This window comes from Dermacentor andersoni, chromosome 4 (assembly GCF_023375885.2).
Source record: "Dermacentor andersoni chromosome 4, qqDerAnde1_hic_scaffold, whole genome shotgun sequence".
NCBI lineage: Eukaryota > Metazoa > Arthropoda > Arachnida > Ixodida > Ixodidae > Dermacentor > Dermacentor andersoni.
This window is the reverse complement of record NC_092817.1, coordinates 21,155,711-21,174,134: the sequence shown is the minus strand read 5'-3', so window position 1 is coordinate 21,174,134 and position 18,424 is coordinate 21,155,711. Positions and strand designations below refer to the sequence as shown.

Here is an 18,424-nt window from a genome sequence, read left to right as displayed (position 1 = left end):
AGCTATACCATTAATGTAAATTAAAAAGAGAAGTGAAATGACATGAAGTGTGCTTTATAATTGTATTTCTCAGTCTGATGGGGGTGTGGTGGGTTATACAGTTGACTTGTGTTCATTCAACCTTGACGGAGTTGACGAAATTGATCCAAATATCTGACAGGTTTAATTAAACAAGTTGATGCAGAGAAGCAGCAAAACTTGCCACTGATTCATTCGGCAGCATTTGCCCGAATATAACACCCCCCCGAATCAAAAGCGTGCCCACTTTCTTTAAGTCCAAAGTAGAAACCTAATGTAGAAGTGACATTAAAGCTCATAAACAAAGTAGTAATCTAACGTGTGCCCTATTTTTTAGCAAGAAGAATGGGCAAGGGTCAAATATGTGTTGATTCACGGTGGCCAGTTTCTTAAAGTTAGCTTCGCGGCAATACATATACAGTTCGAGTTTAGCGTACGCTACTTATAATGTACACTATACGCTATAGTGTAGCGTATGCTAAGCAGCGCACATTTTTTACAGTTTTAGTTGGCCTGCGAGATCTTCGAATCTCAGGCCATATGCCGTCGTTGCGGCTATTTCCTGACTGTAACGATAGGTGGCGCTGCCATCTCGAATGTTTCTTTTGTTAGGCTTCGACTCTTTCGAAACAAGAAGTGATCTCGAAAACACCACAAGATTATCCATAATACTTTGTCGTCGAAGCAGCCTGAGACTAAGCGAAAGCCGTTTGTACAACCATTTGCTACAAACGAAGTGCATTTTACAAAAGCAACACCAAATTCAATTCAAAGCAGGCAGCCGGGACCGCCGCCATGTTTCACGCAAACTCTGCAAACCACGCAAAGATGCTAACGCTAAATCTGAGAAATAGCATGTGTACACTATGCGCTGTGGGTTGTGTAGCGTTCTGCGCATGCGCAGTGACAACCCGCTATTTTATAATGTACGCTAAACTAAAACTGTCCTATGTTATGCAGTAAACCATACGAACGCTTCGAAGGTGGCTTTGATTTCGAGTCCGATTGCACCGTGCAGGCGGCCAATTTATAGAAAAGCCCCGTTTTCTATAAAAAAAACAACAGGCGATTGTTATAATTGGACGAATGCCGTAATCAGACATTGTGAGCTACGGTTATTGCTTGAAAATCTGAGGGCAGGCTGAAAATAAGCGTTTTCAAGGGAACATGACATGTTCAGTGCATTCACTCTCACCAAGCTCCATCGAGACAGACGTGGCCACTAAAGGGGTTGCTATTAGGGTCATTATAGGTGTCAGGTGCATGTGTGCATGCTGACTGGTGAAGCTTATATTATCTGGCAAATTATCTGGATTGAAATAACAAAATTTTTAGCCCATAGAAATCCATGGGCGCAAACGGGGACCTTCGGTCGGGATCGAATTTGGCGAAATTCGAATTAACCAGAGTTGAATTAACAGAAGGCTACTTACTGTATTATATGTAGGGTTATGGGAAGTGTGGCTGCTTTTATTTTGGCAGTTTTTATTGCCGCTCATTTGTAGTAGGACTTATTCGAGCTATAGTCAGGCAGGACCATGCGGTGTTACTATCCTACCACAGACATGACAGAACCAATTTTTGTGTTGCAGGCATGTCGTCCATACTGTGCCAGCCATCAGCAGCCCTTACGAAGTTAGTCTCTGTGGAGCCAGAGGCCTGTGCCACTGACCTTATGGTGCAGCGGCCAGTTATGCAGTTTGTTCTTCAACGCCATGATCTCGAAAGCATGCGCTTTGCCATTCAGCAGTCACTCAGGAAGGCTACTTGTCGCATCTATGCCATGCAGGTATGGCTTCATTACAGCATTCTTTTTTGTCCCTGTAGTGCCCAGCCTATAACAAATGTGGGGAATTAATGCAGAACACAGCAATAAAATGGCTGCCTTAATGGCTGCCTGGTGTGGCAAGACTGTTTTTGTTTACTGTGTGAACAGCTATTGTTCACTTTTCATGTGCATGTTCATTTACACCTTTTCACAAAAAACCTTATGAATCCTGCGACATTTGAGATTGCACTTATTGTTTGCACTGAAAGAAGCTGTCAAGAGCAGGTGTACAAGGGTTCTGCATGTGGTTATGCAAAAAAGCAGCTGCCCTAGGCACCATTAAAAAAGGCCTGTTGGTTGTGCGTAAGCTCGATAATATCTTGACAAACAAACGACAAAAACCCAGCCTTCGAAGATGTGTACATAAGAAGAGAGAAAAAGACAACCACACACGCTGGGTTGACAACAGACAACCTTGCATGTGTGGTTGTCTTTTTCTCTCTTCTTGTGTACATGTCTTCGAAGGCTGGGTTTTCGTTGTTTGTTTGTCAAGCTATGTACCAACAGGCCCAGCACCAGACTCTTCTCGATAATATGCTTGATTACTAGGGGCGTGCGAATACTCAGATATTACCAAATTGAAGAGAATAGGAAATGTTCAAACACTTTAATTCATGAATCAAATATCTACTATATGATTTTTCTAATATTCAATATATTTGGTGTAGAGGCCCACGCAGTTGCACATGTTGCATGTGCCTTGCAGCACCTCATGCTGAATGCTGCCCAAGCTAGCGTTTCAGCACAGAAGGAGCAAACCATGGGCGGGCTGACGCGGTAGTGGGCTTTGTCACTGCAAGTACTCCCCGATGTCAGCCCAATGCGGGGATCATACACACAGTGCTCGAGCGCCGCAATTTGCAGAGCGGTTCACGCAGGTCAACATGGCCTATCAAAATGATAATGTAACACGGGCAGTTGAATGGCAACAAAAGCAGCAGGTCATAAAAATTGTGAAAGCATGTGCGAAAATCAGGCCAATTAGCCGTCAGTTAGCTGTGTTGTGTATGCAGCGACAAACTTCATACCGTTTCAACAGCTGTCAATATAACCCGCATGCGTGATCTTGGGACCGATCACTATATAGCCACCCGTACAACCATATGAGCGGGAGCATTCCGCAATAGCTTCCTGTTCATTACCCCATCGGCCAGTGGCGAATTTTTGTCATGGCCATTAGGCCTAATCAGCACTGCTTCATTGAGTATCGGCAACTTCAGTTATGGTTTCATGCCAAATTGACGCAGGTCTGTTTGCAGCAGCCACATGACACTTAAAAGCCAAAGTGAAGGCGAGTGCACAGGATGGCAACAAATTTGTTCTTGGCTGCCACCGTACAGCGGCCTCTCATTCTCGACACCATTCGTAGATGCACATCGGTCTATTTTTGTATCTTCGAGAAACCCATCACAAGCGTAACTTTGGATTTACAAGGCGGGTGCGAAAGTGTCATGACCCAGTTACGTGCATCATGTATTTGTGTGGACAGCGAATGAACAAGAGGAGGGGGGGTGGGGGATTGCCGCGTGAACTTGCCATGGCCTTCTAAATTTCAGAATCTTTCACAGGTGGCAAATCACACTGAATCTGACAATGAAACTGCACTGACGACGCCTGCTCTTTACTGTCGATGTCAGCTACATGCGGAGAGGTGATCGAGTCGCATGATGCTCGATCCTTTCGTCTGTTGTGCAGATTGGCCTTACGATAACCCACCTGCCATAAAGTTGGGATAGCCCTTCCGTATTTTGGAGAGAACCTTGAAAGCCAAACTTTCTATGCAATAAATAGACTATTACCACAAAACACATGTCTACTACTAAACTGAAAATGTCATTGTTGTTCAGTGCAACAGAATGTCACTAATTCATTACTTCGTGAAGAAAACAAGCACATGATTCTGTTCAGTGGAAATACTATTGATAAAAAAATATTTTCCAGACCTTCACATACTAAAACAAGTCGTAATCAGGGCTGGCATATCAATTTGGTATTCCCTTTAATAAGAGTAGACTGTAATGTATATATTGATTTCTGTGTACCTAAGCTACTGATAGCCCACTACATTCATTTTATACAATGCTAGGAGACTCTCGAGCATGTGCAGCACTCCGTTTCTTGCCCAAAATTTGTAAGCTATAAATTTTGTTGAACATATTCTGGTATTCAACTCGATATTTGGTATGTGCACACCCCTGCTGATTACCTATTGCTGTACCCTGCCGACCAGCCAGCAAACACATTTTCTTTTGTGTGATATTTGGCATTCATTGTTCAGGACATATGGTGGGAAGAAAATCAACCTACAGGGGCAAACTTTATAATGTCCAGGTTAAACTTGCTCTCTGTGCACCTTTTGTGTGATATCAGTGCAAGATGCATACATATATATAGCCGAAACCTGCGATAACGAAACGCCGTGACAAAGAAATTCTCATGAATATTTTCATATCCCTGGAGAATGCTCATAGGTTTCGGTGCATTTTGTATCTCTCTACAACGGAATGTCGCTGAACTGCAATCCCACATCAACGAAATTTGTCAGATCGTTACCCACATATTACCTACTGATGCAAGGCCATCAGACTTGAAAAAGTGCTCAAATGCACTTGCTTCACACCTAAATTGCGCAAAATATGCTACCATATTGCTCTTGTACAGGTACCACCATTTTTGTTTTCAGAAACAACCAAGTGCCGGAAGCAATTGCATGTGCCGTCATGGCCACCATATTTCTTTTGTTCATTGCCCCTTTCACATGGCACAGCAACGTGTCTCTACTGACATGTGACGATGGTTTTTGCATACCTAGTGTAGTGCATAATCTGCGGCTCTGCGAGAAAAGTGCAGCAAGAACAAAGGAAATATGTCCCACCGGCATGGACTTCTTTATGGCACTTGAGATGGTGGCTACAGTGTGGGCTGCCGTTCATCCAGCCATGACTCAGCAATGATTTGAGAAGTCCCGAGAACATGCATCCCTTGCTGCAATAACGCTAGATTCAGTACCACCTAAAAGGCATCACATGCGATTTGGCTTTGCTGGACATAGGTTTACACGAAGAGGTCGTATTCACGGTCGGTTGTTTTCGGGGATACAAGATACAATCACTTTCACGCTCAGCACAAGGCATTTTCAGTGTCTGCAGACATGACAGCATGTGCTATAGTAACGCTGTTGCTCTGCCTCCGGTGTTGAGTTATGCGACATCTCTTGAAAGCATTCGAACGATAATACCACTCCATCGCAGTGTTGCTATCGCAGACCGACGCATGGAGCACACTTTAACATTTCAAATGATTCATTGCCACCATACCTGCACAGCAGTAACTATTTGGATGCGTTCATGCCACCATACATATGCATTAGGAGCTCTCAAAGGGTTAAGCAAATGAGATTTAGGAGCATTTAACTTCACAGTAAGCTGCTAAGCTCAGTGTACTTCTGACATGCATGACCATCTGTCAATTTTGACTGCCTATTCCTAAGTAAACCTGTTTCTGCACTAGGCGTTCAACTGGCTGCTGCGCAACGTGACCCAGCCCACCTGTTTACATGACCTTCTGTGGTGCCTGGTGGCAGCAATGTCTCTTCCTCCTCATGAGAAGCCAGATGAACATTCTCAAGGCAAAGAGGATGTAGGGCACAAAAAAGAGGCCACAGAACAGGTATGATGCATGTCTAGAGATCCCCTGTGTTTTAACTACCAGGATTGCATTACAATGCTGTAAAACTCAATCATATACAAGTAGATGCAGAGGCGTCAACCTTTTTAGTTTCTGAATGTGCGCATCTTTGAAAGGACTCTAAGGGGAACCACTAAATCAAATTAGACTGATGAAGTGGTCTTTCAAAAGTCTATTATACATGCATTACATGGTAAGAGAATGATTACTAGAAAATAAATTGAAGGCTCAGCTTCTGTTTTTAAAATTTCACACCAAGATCCCAGCACGGATATGTCAGCGATACATCACATATGTTAAAGTATTTTCTGATATTTGAGCCATTGTGGCACAGTAGAAGATCTTAAAACTTACTGAGTTCAGTTCCTGGTTTATTTAGAATACAATGTAGTTGAACTTGTAAGCCAAAAGTTAACTAGGTCAAGCAGGTGCCGTCGAAATCTGTAACATTATAGTGAGTTTGCATATGAACTTAAAGGCTGCATTGTCACGTGTCCTTCATTTTTGTGTCTTTTCTTACTCGCCAAACCTCCTCTCAGCTAGAAAAAATTTTTTCAGTGTTGTACAAAATGAATTTGCTAATAGAGCTTAACTTACTTTCAGTATTTAATGTCCCTTTAACATTAAAAAAATGGCAAGGCTCCTGAGAATGATTTTTCCTGGAACTTGCAGGACAAGGAGGCCCCTTGTGAACACCCGCTCTCGGACATGTCACTGGCGGGTGAAGCATGCCTAGGGCCATTGCGGTCAGCCTTCCACACCCTGCTTCAGACGATCTCGGACCTGATGGTGTTCCTACCTGTCGGCGCATCCCTACAGCAGATGGCCATGCAGTGCTGGCGTCTGCGCTTCATGCCTTCAGACCACGCCTTTCTGCACCGCAGCCACGTGTTCTCCAACATTTCCCGCATTCTGTCTCATAGCGAGGAAGAAGCGGCAGCTCCATCCGAGCTGTGCGCTGTAGTGGGTACATCAGCGTCTGCACCATCAGACACGGAGCATGGGTCATGCCATCAGGTCAGGATACTTGTGTGGAATGGGTTCGGTGCTTTACTGCTTCTTAATTATAATTGATTGCACAGTGCTGCCTGATTGATTACCTCCTGTGTTGAATTGTGACACAAAGACAGCTCCAGATCACAATAAATAAGCTGATACAGTGGGCTGAGAAAAATGGCTTCCACTTCTCTATTAAAAGAACTGTTACAGTGCTATTCTCACAAAAGAGAGGATTATACTTAGACCCAGTTTTAAAGTTGAATGTTGTGGCACTGCCGGTAAAACAAGAATATAAATTTTGGGGAGTAATCTTTGACAAAAAACTAAACTTTCTGGCCCATATAAAGACAGCAAAAATTAAGGCAAATGAAGCGCTAAATATTCTTAAAGTGTTATCCCTAAGAACTGGGGTTCTGACTGAACATGCCTCTTACATATTTACCGGTCTCTTGCGCATAGCCTTCTTGACTACGGCCGCGTGGTCTATGGCTCATCCAGTCTTACATTCGGTGACTTGATCTAGTAAATAACCTTGGACTGTGACTGGCCAGCGGTGCCTACAGAACGTCACCTGTCCCAAGTTTATACGTTGAGTGTAATGAACCTCCCTTACAGCAGCACAGACTGTTACTCACTTTTTCCTACGTACTAAAAATTCGGTCATCACTGCAACACATGTGCTACAACATCATCACACAATATAACTCGCGCTTACACTATACAAATAAACCGAACCTGATTGGGTCTCTTGTCCTGCGATATGAGGAATATTGTCTGGATTATCACGTCCCTCATGAAGCCCTCCAGGTTGCCAAAAAAACCAGGATATCCCCTGTGGTATGATTTCACACAGTTATGTGACTGGACATTAACACATCTAATGAAAAAAGACACCCCACACAAACACATTATACAAGAATTCTGCTCTCTTCAGGACAATTAACAAAATTACATGGAATTTTACACTCATGGCTCTAAAACAAAAGAACATGAAGGTGTGGGGGCCATTACAAAGTATTGGGAAACAAGTATTCGATTACCAAAACATGCCTCTGTTTTCACTGCAGAAGTTTATGCTCTATGGGTTGTAGTTAAAAAGATTATCACTAACAAACGCAAAAATACAGTCATGTACACTGATTCCTTAAGTACACTAAAGGCTCTACATCTGAAATCTGAGTGCGAACTCCTGATAGCGAACATTTTAAACGTAGTGGCGCTTAACAAATACGGGAGATCAATTCGTTTTTGCTGGGTCCCAAGACAAGTTGGGATACCGTTGGTAATGAGGCAGCTGATAGATGTGCATCTTTGGCAGTGTACAAAGGCATAAAAGCACAACACTTCTATATATAGATAGTATTCGTGTAATTAGGAAGTCCTTAAAGGGCAACTCTGGCGATTTTTCAATGTCAGCAGATGTTGATAAAATTCGCTGGGTACGTTCCTCTGAATACTTCCGTCATCTCCTCAAAAAGCAGATTTGAGAGTTTCACTGATATTTTCTAAATTAATTTAATTAATTGCCTCGAACACCCTACCTTGCCTCCTCCTCAGTTACAAGCCACATTGTGTATGACGTCAGGAGTGTTGCATGCAGAGCATGCCAGGATGATGCAGGCGACAGTGACGAGAGCGTGAAGAAATCGACGACCGTAAGCTGGTGCATGGCGTGAGAAGTTACTGTCACGAGAAGTTATGCTCCCTGTTGACGTAGGTTGCAGCAACTTTAGCCCTTGCCATCCGCACACACAGTTTGAGCCAATGCCAATCACGTTCAGTCGAGGCTGCCTATATGTCATAGTCGCATAATTTGTGTGTTTGCTGCTGGCAGGCCTGAGTGACTGACATGAAGCTAATTAAGCTATCAGGATGAAGAAAACAAATTCGGCAGTTCAGTTCTGACCATACGGATTTGAAATAAACCATTCCTCATTTTGTACAGTGCACACACAAAAAGCGAGAAGCGACGAGACGGAGCAGTATTGACATCGGTATGTTGCCATTTTCGATGGAAAGCTACCTGCTGCACTCACTGGCACTTCCCTAAATTAAATCCGCCTACAAACATGGATGTATTTTTACATATTGTCATGCAGACTCATTATTTAGCTTCTGAGGTGCACTGCTTGCCTCATTTCCCAAATGGGCAGCAAGCGTAGACCCCTTTATACAGCAGCGTAAACAATCATGTAGTTCCGCTGCCAACGGTGTCTATGCTGGCATCGGCGTTTCCACGAGAAAGCCGCACAGTCTCGCAAAGTCCTCGTCTGTGTCCACTTTATGGAACATATTGTGTGCATGAAGAGAATACGAAGAATGATAAGTAGGTAGCATAACAATGCTCCCGTACTACAGTCTCCCGCTCGCTGTTTTCGAAGATGTGTGGTCACTCGTATCAGTGCGATTCAGAGTGATGCAGTGGTGCTTACACACACAAAATCGGCCTATTTTGATATGTTTTGACATTAATTGATGTCACCGATGAGCGGCTATAGCATTATACTTCAAAGTGAACGAGGAGTGGTCGCTGTACCTGCCGATGTAAACATATGCACTGTTCGGTGCTTTGGACTATCAGCAGCGTTCTTGCAAGATACAAATGTGGAAAGTTGTGCTCCACATCTTACACTGAGCATGCGAAGCACTTCCCTGAGAAGGGGTAAAACACCTAAAATAGCAAGCAGCATGTATAAAATCAGTGGTTAGGGGTACTCTTGGTCTGCATGTTGCAGCACAATATGAAGTGCATGGGCGCTGGCTCTCGTGGTGACAGGTCAAATGCAAACAGTGATTCGCGACTATTCAATTCGTCACAATCAAAACTGTCAATATTTGACAGATCCGAAGAGCTGGTGTAGCTAACATATTGTCAGCCGAAAGTCCGGCGCAGTCACGATTCAGCCGAGTGTCTGCTCTTCGCTGCCAGCGGGCAAGACAGGCATGCCTTGTGCGCCTTTCTTGGTGGAGACACTTGTGATGTCACACGAAAAGGTTCGCTTGGCTACTTGGTCAGGTTTCGGTTTCAACATAAATGGGACCATTGTGCAGACAACAAGCTACATCTTACTAAACCCGTACTTGGTGATTGGTATTCATGTAACCACCAGGAGCGCTTCTTTGAAGTAGTTTTATGCCGACTACGCATTCGGCACACACGCCTCACACACAATTATTTACTTACGAAAGGAGGTGCATCAACATGCGAGAAATGCCTAGAAGCACTAAAGTTATGCATGTGTTACTGACATACACACATATTGAAGTACATAAACAAGACCTTTTGCACAATTTATATAAACTACACGTACCTTTACACCCTGCTTTAATTTTAGGAAATGATCCGATAGTCCCATTATGTGATGTGCGTAAATTTCTAGATGACACTGGCTTTTTACATAAAATATAGATCAACAAAGCCTTTTTCTTCTTAAATTGGATTTCAAAGCACCTTGTGTTTGACGCAGCATAGCCTTAGCCACTTTTGCACCACTAAACCACATTTAACTAACTTAAAACTTTAGCTTGTGTTTTTGTCATCCCACTCCTTATATGCAATATAATAATAGGCCAGTTGCAGCTTATAGTTAAGGGCATCATCTTCGGTGGGAAAGTATGGCAGGAAAGCGCATGCTCCATCTTTAAATAGTTAACCTGCTAGATTGCTAGGTACTATTCATGTGAAAGTAAAGTTAAGAGCCGTTTGTCTTTCAACACATGTTTTAGTGCACAGAGTTACTCAATGAATTTTGGTGTTTTGAGTCCACTTTGAAAGAAAGTTGCAGCCTCTGCGGTGTAATGCTATGCCATAACTTCAATTGCTGTCTTTATTGTGCACACTGCCTCCTTCTAATGCCTTCTGCCAAATGCTTTCCTACCAGTAATTGCTATGTGCATCTACAGGACCGTGGTTTGTCAAAGAGAAGTACTGTTCAAGCAGTACTAAGGAAATTATATGTCTGAACGAACAGCGATGATTGTTACTTTGGGACAAAAAATGTGCAAGGTATAACTTTTCAAAAGTAACTGTTACCTTCTTGCATCTTTGTTGAATCTATAGCTTACTTTTTTATGGGGAATAGGGTTGTTGTGCTCAGACTCTATCAGTTTTGAGCAAAATGGTGTCTTTTTTCTCTTTCCTCATCGTTCTTTACAATATATGCATTTTTTTTCACAGCCTGAATCACTGACAAGGATCGAAGTGCTGCGTGACCTTACTCAATCAGTGAAACTGACTGCGTCAAGTCGGCCGGGCATGGCAAACAGCCTTTGCGACAATTCCACAGAAACATTCTGGGAGTCAGGCGATGAGGATCGCAACAAAACTAAGGTTCTGACTGTCTCTTGTGAACCTGATACGAGGCCGACCATCGTGTGTGTCTACGTGGACAACCACCGAGATTCTTCGGTTGGTTCCTTCAATATTATTTTCTCATCTCTCTTTCCTTGTTGATTCTTTCCTAACCTTGCTAAACTCGGTGCAATTTTTGTTGGCAATGCTACAGAACAAAGTGAATAGCATCACTTTCAAGTTTGGCCCAACACAGGAGGACATGCAGAAGCTAAAGCAGGTAAGCATGCTTGTCCTGGATTTCCATATATTCCGAACTATAGTTCATTGGGCCGAATTTAGGCTAAAATAAGCTTTTTTAGATAGTTTCTACCCACTGTACCGTCCGCAAAGATAAATTTTGAATGAAAATAGTTTTTTTTTTAGTTTGTCTGCAATCAGTGGGTAGTAAGAAAGCAAAAAATTTTATTGTCAGCTAGTAACAGTTTTATTAAACTGCATATTGGAATCAATTCTGAATCCCTTCAATATCACTCTCGTCGGAGCTGTCAAAATAAAACAGCCACTTCAAGTATCGGGAGCAGCTTTCCACAAACTGCCAGTATGAGCTGGAAATATTGCTCATGTGCAGCGACGAGCATTGTGAAGCCTAATTTCGCTGTGTAATCCAGCGCTGAAAAATTTGCTGGGGTAGTCTGGCTTTGTTTCCTCAATATCTTAAAAAATAAACTCGCATACAGTCTGCATCTCACAAAGTTTCTACATTAAACTTGTATAGTCCGGACAATATGGTATTCATATCCTCTTCTTCAAAAATCAGCATGGCTTTCGTCATGGCTATTCATGTGAATCACAGTTATTTGAGTTTACCATGGACCTTCACTTAAACCTTGATTCTTTGTTCCAAACAGATGTCATCTATCTTGATTTTTCCAAAGCATTCGACCGTGTCCCACATCAACACCTTATGTCCAAACTTTCAGGTCTTCACCTTCACCCACTTGTTTTAGACTGGATTCACAACTTTCTCACAGCTCGCTCTCAGTTCACCGTAATAGGCGGACTTCCTTCAAATTCTACTTGCGTCACCTCCGGAGTACCACAGGGGTCTGTGTTGGGTCCACTTCTCTCCTTAATTTTTATTAACGACCTCCCACTCAACATCTCATCCACCATCCGCCTTTTCGCAGATGATTGCATTACCTACTGGAGTATAAATACTAAGGATGATCAAGCTGCCCTCCACAATGATCTGAAGCTTATTGTAAATTGGTGCACATTGTGGATGATGGAACTAAACACTAGGAAGTGCAGTTTTATGCAAATTTTTCGGAAGCGCTCTAATTTAACTTATCCTTACTCTTTATTTTCTGAGGATCTATTGCAGGTAGAATCTTATCATTACCTTGGCATCACGATCAATAGCTAATTAACTTGGGTTGATCATATTACAAAAATCACGGCCGACGCTTCACGTACACTTCGTTTTATCAGAAGATCACTTCCTACATCCCTCAATAACATACGAAAACTGGCATATGAAACTTTTGTCCGCAGTAGGCTTGAATATGCATCCGCGATCTGGAGTCCTCATCAGTCCTACCTAATTAACATGCTTGAATCCATCCAGAACCGTGCAGCACGCTTCATATCGTCGACATACGACTTTCATTCCAGCGTAAGCTGCATTAAAATATCACTTGGCCTCACTTCCTTAGCTCTCAGACAAAAAGTTGCGCGCCTGTGTTTATTCCATAAGTTATATTTCAATTTTCCCTATCTGCGTGGTTCCCATATATCTCCTCCCATTCGTACATCGTGCTGCCTGTTCAATTCACATAGCGTCCAACAACTTCATGGCTCCACTAATGCTTTTAACAAGTCCTTCTTCCCGACCGCAATTGAAGAATGGAACCAGCTGCCCGATTCACTAACTAATGAGCACGACGCGACAAGGTTTAAGGCGATGTTGTTAAATCATCTGGGTTGACATGTTCTTTTTGCTCCGATTTGTGTTCATATGAAATCTTATCCTTTTTCCTGTATTGAGGTTTTTTCTTTCTTTCTTTTTTTTCCCCCTTTAACTATTGTGTACTTGCCCTGCTGCCCTAACCAATCGCCGACGTGTGTGGCGCTTGTGGCATAAAGGCAGTATTGACAAGCACCTTTTTAACTATAGAGTTCTTTGCTTCTTTTTATGTCCCTGTGTTGCATTGTTATATTTTTATTACCTTTGTTTTTATTATCTACCTTGTATACACTCCCCGCTTATGTAATACCCCGACAGGGGCCTTTAAGGGACAATAAATGGTGAAATGATGATGATGATGTTAGAGGTATGAATATGAATGTATGCTTGTTATCCCACCTTTCTTTTAACTGTGGCATTTCTGATAGCCTCGGTGTAGATTTGAGACTGGAAAAAAAATAATAGTGCATCTATTTTTGCTTCTGCAGATGGATGTGGAGGGCCAGTTTGTAGGCTGGCTGAGCTGCGTCCTGCCTGAAACCATTTGTATTGGCCCTAATGGTTCTGCATGGCGGCTGGAGCTCCGAGGACCTGAAAACACCTTGCGGCTCCGCCAGGTCAAAGTTCTGGGCCACAGCCCAAGGTTGGGCATTGATGTACATGGCGAGTGTCGCTCCCTCTGCATCCAGCAACGCAACTGTGAAGCTGAGACACTTCGAGTGTTTCGCCTGCTCACGTCTCAGGTTGGTTGTGAGGAAGGATTCCAGCCACCTCCCTGTCCTTTTATAGTTTTAAATAAAAGACAATAATAGCACATAGGTGGAGCAAGAAACTCTGGGTCAGGTGAGTACGGTGCATATAATGGTGGTTCTGTGCCGTAATGGTGTGTTCAATTCCTGGCCACAGCAGGTCTCACTACTTGTAATGCATGCCTCAAGTAACCAGAATTAAACTGGAGGTCTCTGTGGCATCACTCTTTATAATATAAATGTATCTTTGGGATGTTACATCCAGTCAGCTGACCAGTGCCTACTTTAGGTATGAGTTGTACATAATAGGGGAAGTATTGAGGTTGCTTATCAATGAGCATGACAATGTGAAGATGTTAAGTCTAGTGCCTTTGTCATGCTGTGATCATTCCCTCAGTTGCTGCTTATTTTTTATGGTAAAAAGTAGTGAACCACTTATATGCTGGGGGTTATATTTTGTGTGAAATGCTGATTCTTCTTGCACTCAGTCAAGCTTGGAGGTCACTGTTTAAATAACTGTATTTACTAGATCCTAATGTAACCCCAAATCTAATGCACACCTAATTTTTGCAGGTATAACCCTTTCAGGTGGCAATTATATCTGTTGATTAAAATCTTAATTTCAGCCCATTTCTCACATCTTCAGAATCATGAAAAGCTTACAGCTGCAAAACAGATTAAGAATTTTCAATTGTTTTGTGGGTTTTGTCAAGTTTACAGAATGTGGACTCCATGCAAAGCTCGCTGCAGGAACATCAGATATGATAATATCGACTATTTCATGTCTAGTGCACAATGTGCCTACCTAGACACTTGAAAGTTATGCCGGGGGCAAAATATTTTGAATAACAACGAAAGAAGGGAACCCATTGCATACAACAACAAACTCGCTTCGAGCAAGAACACTCACCGTCTACCTTCCCACTCACTTTACTAAAGCATCTTGCACACATTATTCGAACTTCTACCACAACTCTAATCAGAAGTGTTTCAAGATGTGTGCGACACAGTTGAAATATCACTGCTTTCATCAATGCCTTTTGCTGTTGATGCACTAATCTTGTTGTGTACACAGCACCTGAAAGGGTTAAAGTGACAATATAAAAGTGCACCTGAATGTAACATACCGCTTATGTATAGAAGAAAAATATAAAATATTCGTGAGACTTTGCATTGGACTTACTGAAGTATGTGGCCGACAGCGTTCCTGGCACTGTGTGCAAATAGCGAGCTTAACACAGCATCAGAAATGCTGGTGGTTGTATACGCCAACACTCCGGTGCTGAGTCACGTGAAATCTTGCGAAAATCATAGTACCTCCGAAAATTATCAACCAGGGTATCAAAGCGGAACTAAACCAAAAACCAGAAAAAAAAATTATTTCTGCTTGAAGAACTGAACCAGAACATTATAATTTTTTTTTTCACTCCAGGGTGAAATTAAAAATACAAAATAACAGTTTTTGGTCCAGGATGGCCACCTTTTCTAGAGATTTTCACCCATTCATTGCCTGCACTGGTGGCTCAGTTATGCTGCCTCATTTGTAAGTACACATCATCTTCCCCTGCTTTTACAAGTAGTGGCCTCATTAGTACAGTTTTCAACATATTGCTTCAGCGGGCAGACATGTTAGTAGTACACTCATAAGGCTTTGGAATTGATGACCATCAAATAGTTTCCTGTTAGACAGAGATTATATCAGACTATTGGAATAAAGAAGCATTTCATATCTGTGTTGGGGCTTTCAGTCTCACAAGTTGAAGTAGGTGCAATAGAAATTGCATATTGCTTCTTACATGTGCTTCCACAAAGTGATTCTTAATTTCCTTGCCTGCTATCCCAGGTTGTTGCGAATGTTTTGCTTATAGTAAACGAGTATGACCTGCCCTCTTGGTGGTGACGCTCTGGGGAGAAATGGAAGAGAGAAGGGAACCTGGCCTAGGGCAAGTTAGAATTGCGCAGACAAAGAAGTCTTAAAAAAATATTCTATGACAGCCCAAGATCCCCTTCCCGTGCTGTGGCACCCTTCTTGACCTCATCCATTGCTGAAAACTTGCTGGACAGAGGCGGCAGGTCGACTGCTTATCATCTTATGCCAGTGCTGGGTAAAGGCACTTATATGTGAGGTGGAAGACGTTGGCTTGATTTCCGATATTGCACCTCATACAGCAATCTGTAGATGCATCTGGTCCGCTATCACAAGAAGAGTCTGCCCTTTGGAAAAGAGTGCCATCCCCAGAGGAGTCAGAGCCGTGCCCATCCTTACTCTCCTTTAGCAAACTTTGCCTGCTCGTCTGTATTTCTTCCTGATAGGATCCAGGGGCTGAATTCACAAAGCGTTTCGTTCATAAGTGTCCTTTGTCATTGGCTGGCTGCCTTCACTAATAATATCTCTGGCATCAGGATTGGCTGAAATTCTCCTTCACAAACAATTTTAGCGTAAGAACATTTTTTTTTTAGTACGAGCCTAAGCTCGTATTCACGAAGCCTCTTTGTTGGCACCAATTTTTTACCAGCAGTTGAGCAAACAATGTTACTCCGCCCTTGGCTAGACGTAATATCAATAAAGCGTGTCATCAAGGCTCTCTCAAAATTTTTAGTTAACACTTGGACTAGATTCAAAGCTGTGAAGGGGCCATTTGGAAAAGAACATGTTTATTTTCTCATCCTACTGCCTATTCTAATCATCACCCCTTATACCGCTAGCTCTTTTTCCCATCTTTCCCTTCCCTCTGCAGAAAAAAGTAGCAGGCAAGAGGATATCTCTACATTTCCTCAATTAGTTCTCCTCTCTTTCTCTCTTACTAAAGCCTTTATTCACAGATTCCAGCATTGGTATTGGATCTACTTAGTTGTTCTATTGCAATAGCAATTATAAGGACACGGCAGGCTAAGTTTTGCCATCGCCGTTGCCGTTGCTGTGATGTTCCATACAAAGTTCAAAGGTGATAGCACTGTCACTGCATGCTGTATGCTGTATGTGCAAGTGAAAGTGTGCGAAGGTGAGCCAACGATCGCGGCTCAAACTCGCGTGCACAAGGAAGGAAGGTGGGGAGGAAGGCGTGCCGTATTTCATCGCAGGCAAGGAACCCGGGGGAGGTTAAGTAGGTAGAGGGGGCAACATTCTACTTCGGTAGCTGTTGCGTATCACGTGGTCGCACGAGCTTTATCTTGAAAGCATTCTGCTTTGAGGCAGAGTCTAGGTGGGCCGACGGCTTGTAGCTTTGTGTGTGCTGCATTTTCACCGCTAAGTTTACGTTGATGCGATATACAGCATGGTCGCTTCCTCAAGCCAGCGTTTTGACAGCAAGTGTCTGCAGTCATCGAGTGGGATATGTGCATGTTTGCCTGTGTGCACTGACACCGTGCTTGTTAATTTTGTTAGTTAGCGAGTGCTTACGAGTTTATATGGCTGATAAAACTACTATCTTTACTTATTATCTGAGCCCTCTTATAACGAACCTGAGTGTCATGCGGCCTCTGTTCATTATACCCCGAAGTTTGTATTAAGTGGACCACAAGTTTGAAAAAAAGTGGCTAGTCAAAACACAAAATTTATTTCTTTGCAAAGAAGTCCATGATGCTCGTCTGCTTCTGGAGTGCAGATCCAATAAGGGCAGTCTCCTGGTTATTTAAAGCAGAAGCGTGCTCTTCGCAAAGGCCCTTGGCATAGACAAGTTGCCTGAGGCCCTCTATGTAGCCCATTGCTACAGGTGCACTTATGGTTGCTGGCTCTGAAGTTTCATCGACAGCCGATTCCACCGTGTCGCTCTCTGCCCGCACTTCACAAATGATGCCCTCGTCCGTACACGGTTCCGCAATGTCAGCATCTTCATCAGCAGAAATAAAGTCATCCTAACCAATGACGTGGCCCCCCATGTCGTAGTTCACAAAGTGCTGCCATAAATCGCTGCTAGACTGATCATCTTCGAAAGAATCAGGCTCGGCATCAGGCACTGCGTCAATGAAGCCGGCCTTGCGGAGACAGTTCCGCATGCAGGCGGCCGTCACCTCCACCCAGGCCGCCTTCATCATCTCAGCAGGTGAGTACGGTGAAACTTGAAGTGGCAAGTTGGCAGCCGGGCGGTCAACAGTGATGAGCAATTAAGCACTCCACAATGCGGTGCCTATATGATGCCTTAAATGCTCGTATTATGCCCAAATCAAGCGGCTGCACTTTCAAAGTGGTAATGGGCAGCAGGAAGGGTAGAGTAACAGCCATCAGAGAAATTCGCATGTAGTGCGCTGAGCACTTGTTGGGCACGAGCAGCATGCACCTGCCTTGCCTCTGTATGTTGCAGTCAAACTCGCCCAGTCACTCTGCGAATAAATTGCGCGTCATCCACGCCTCAATATTGTGCCTGTAGCGCACGGTTACATAGTTCTGAAAACAATGTGGCTTCTTTGATTTTCTGTTTACAAAGGGCACGCATCGGTCGCTGCCATCCAAAATGGTGCACAGAAGTACTGTAACAAGCACTTTACTGTGCTTGCTGCCAGCACATGAGTCTCCTTTCATGGCGTGTGTCTTGTCCGGCCGCATCTGACCAAATAAGGCAGTTTTGTCTGTGTTATACCCGTCCTGCTCCACGTTGTTTGCAATAATGGCTCAGTTTCTTACAAGCCAAGTGGCAACGTCTTGCTCACTTACCAAAGCCGCCTTGCTCACAATCAATTTAAAAACAATCCCATGCCGCACTTTGAATCGATGTAGCCAGCCATTGCCTGGGCAGAGGTTGTGGTGATCAAGGTACCTTCCCGCGCCTTGTCCCCCAGCTCGCGCGTTGTGCTTAGCTCTATCTATGGAAATCGCCGCCATAACGGCAACATGGCAGACACGGCTAGTGCACCAGAGCTAATTTCCAGCGCGCACCCTGCTTGTC

General features: G+C 43.4%; 1 protein-coding gene across 1 annotated transcript in view; it reads left to right on the top strand.

The window, feature by feature from the left end:
• hiw (MYC binding protein highwire) overlaps positions 1-18,424 on the top strand; it is a 266,470-nt gene that overhangs the window by 208,808 nt on the left and 39,238 nt on the right. Inside the window, exons 59-64 of the mRNA XM_050182883.3 lie at positions 1,611-1,807; positions 5,357-5,515; positions 6,206-6,550; positions 10,710-10,940; positions 11,038-11,103; positions 13,281-13,535. Coding sequence (XP_050038840.1) covers positions 1,611-1,807; positions 5,357-5,515; positions 6,206-6,550; positions 10,710-10,940; positions 11,038-11,103; positions 13,281-13,535 — 1,253 coding nt within the window. The remainder of the gene's footprint in view (positions 1-1,610; positions 1,808-5,356; positions 5,516-6,205; positions 6,551-10,709; positions 10,941-11,037; positions 11,104-13,280; positions 13,536-18,424) is intronic.